This window comes from Dendrobium catenatum, unplaced genomic scaffold (genome assembly GCF_001605985.2).
Source record: "Dendrobium catenatum unplaced genomic scaffold, ASM160598v2 fragScaff_scaffold_1099, whole genome shotgun sequence".
NCBI classification, from domain to species: domain Eukaryota; kingdom Viridiplantae; phylum Streptophyta; class Magnoliopsida; order Asparagales; family Orchidaceae; genus Dendrobium; species Dendrobium catenatum.
Window position 1 is genome coordinate 774,058 of NW_021319561.1, and position 2,369 is coordinate 776,426.

At 39.9% G+C, this 2,369-nt stretch overlaps 1 protein-coding gene across 1 annotated transcript; it reads left to right on the top strand.

The window, feature by feature from the left end:
- The first annotated feature begins 870 nt into the window (after nt 1-870).
- Nucleotides 871-1,962, top strand: LOC110102386 (uncharacterized protein At3g28850). The gene has a single exon (XM_020830714.2). The coding sequence runs from the start codon at nt 871-873 to the stop codon at nt 1,960-1,962; it is 1,092 nt and encodes a 363-aa protein (XP_020686373.1).
- The last annotated feature ends 407 nt before the right edge of the window (nt 1,963-2,369 follow it).

The following is a 2,369-nucleotide window of genomic DNA, read 5'->3' on the forward strand; positions in this document are numbered from 1 at the left end:
GATTTCCCCCCGAACTTGTAGTTTTTCTATTAGAAAAGCTATTAAATTGAAAGTGTCTACTGGAATAACAATGAGGATATTCATAGAAAATTTCCTGATATCCTTTACTGATTCTCATTTATTTTCTTTTTTGCATAATTTGAACACTATCTGGGAAAATTTTCTTGGAGAGGGATTTGGACAACACTGGATGGAAACAAGTACTGGAAGGATACGACTTGGAGCTTGCGAAACCTGGGACCTGGAGTTAACGTGGAAGAACCATTCTTTCATGCTATGGATTACGATTTTTAGCTTCTGCAAATTCGATTCCGAGCATGCCATTGCTCAGTCAGGGACTTGTCTCTCTCTCAGCGCTCTAGTGGAGCTGGTTGTTGTTGAAGTTCAATTTTCTTGGTTCTTTGTTTATCTTTATCCTTTATTTTGTATTTTCCTTATTTTATAACTTGTATAGAATGATGGCTGTTTTTTCTTTCCCATTTCTTTTTTCCTTTTAGATTGTTTTCTCTTTTATATTGTTGGACTTTGTATTTTTAATTTTTAATAAAATGGGCTCTACCTCAAAATTTTCCCAAAAAAAAAAAAATAGATCACAACCCTTTAAACAATATATAAGTTTGAAAAGAGAGATATCCACCGTCTAAGCGGTAATCAAACCGACTTCCGCTCATTTTTTTCGACCGTTGAGCCATACCCTTCCACGTAATCATCATTCGCCCATCTTCCCTCAATAAAGAGCTCTGCTTGCTAGCCGACTGTTAGATTTCAAAAACAAAGTTAGTATCGTCTTGCTCTTTCTCTCTCCCTCTCTCCCCACCACCACCGTGAAAAAGAACCAGCCGCTAGCCGTCTTAGGATAGAAAACGCAGAATGGGTTGTATCTACTCCAAGTCACTCTCCGCCGGCGATCTCCACGTCTTCTCCGGCAACAAAGGGCCCATTTCTGGCACCGACGATGGTGATCTTCCCACTCACTCGGTATTCCTCACCTCTTCCACCTACGGCGTTCTCAACCTCGATCCCTTCGAGAACCAAAAGAGTGTAGCCTTTTCCCCTAATGAATTTCCCATCCTCTTTCCCGAATCCAAAAAGACGTCTTTTGTGGATCGGTCACCAGAGATCATCAACTGGGTGCTGGTAGAAGATCCTCAAGATGCCGGAACTCCCCATTGCTCGCCGCAGAAGAAAACCACGAAACGGCCACCTGCCGTGCTTAGCCCATCTCCCAAAATACAGGGGAAGTTCATCGGAAAAGAGAACAGAACTCCCCGTCCCAGAACTCCAGTTACCGACCACAATCGAGTCCTGAAAACTCTAATTTTCTCAGAAAACAAGAAGTCTGGATCTAGACGGAGCTCATCTCCGCTGTTCGATCCTGAACTCGTGGCTTCCTTCGAGCAAGAGCTCGATTCCGAATCTGAACAGATCAAGAAAATGGTTTCCCCAAGAAACTGGAAAAAAGAAGATAGATCGAGCAGTTTTCTTTTCTCGTTTGAAGAAAATTGCCCGCCTGGGGGAGAGAATGCAGTGGTGCTCTATACAACTAGTCTGAGAGGGATTAGAAAGACTTACGAAGACTGCAATTTGGTTCGTTCGGTGATTGAATCTTATAATGTCTATGTTATTGAAAGAGATGTTTCCATGGATTTAGGGTTTAGAGAGGAGCTGAGGAAGTTATTGGGAGGGACTAAAGAGGTAAAAATGCCAGTTTTATTTGTGAAGGGGAGAATGGTGGGTGGAGCTGATGAAGTATTGAAGCTTGATGAAGAGAGAAAATTGGAGATTTTAATGGAGGGTGTTCCTAAGGCTGTGATGAGTTGTTCGGAATGTGGTGGGTTGAGATTTGTCATGTGTAAGGAGTGTAATGGGAGTTGTAAAGTTTTAGATGAGGGTGAGAAGAAGAAGAAGTGTGGTTTTTGTAATGAGAATGGGTTGGTTTATTGCTTCTCATGTAGCAAATAGGTAAAGCGTTTGATAAGATTGGATTATGAATGTCTTATTTGCTGAGATTTTATCTGAACGTGTTATTTGGCTGATATTTTTTCTGAGTTAACTGCTTAAGAATGAATGGGTTTTTTAAAACAAGCTTGCTGCTGAATTCTCTTGTTGTGCTGCTGGCGTCAGTTATGAGAATTTTTAATATGGGTAGATTAACCATCTATTATCTGATGGTCGTATGATTGTAGGCTATAGTGTTATTTACTGATATTTTTATGTCGTTAAGTAATTTTTTTTCTAATTCTGAATTCTTAGTTGTTCTTAGAAACAAAGTTTATTTGAAATTTTCTGTGTATTTTTTAAAATTTGTTGCCGGATTTACTCACTGCTGTAGAAAAGTATAAAATTTCACGTCTTAGCTTTGTACGAAG

Excerpts from the sequence above, each read along its gene's own strand:
- LOC110102386 (XM_020830714.2), top strand. The coding sequence starts at position 871 with ATGGGTTGTATCTACTCCAAGTCACTCTCCGCCGGCGATCTCCACGTC.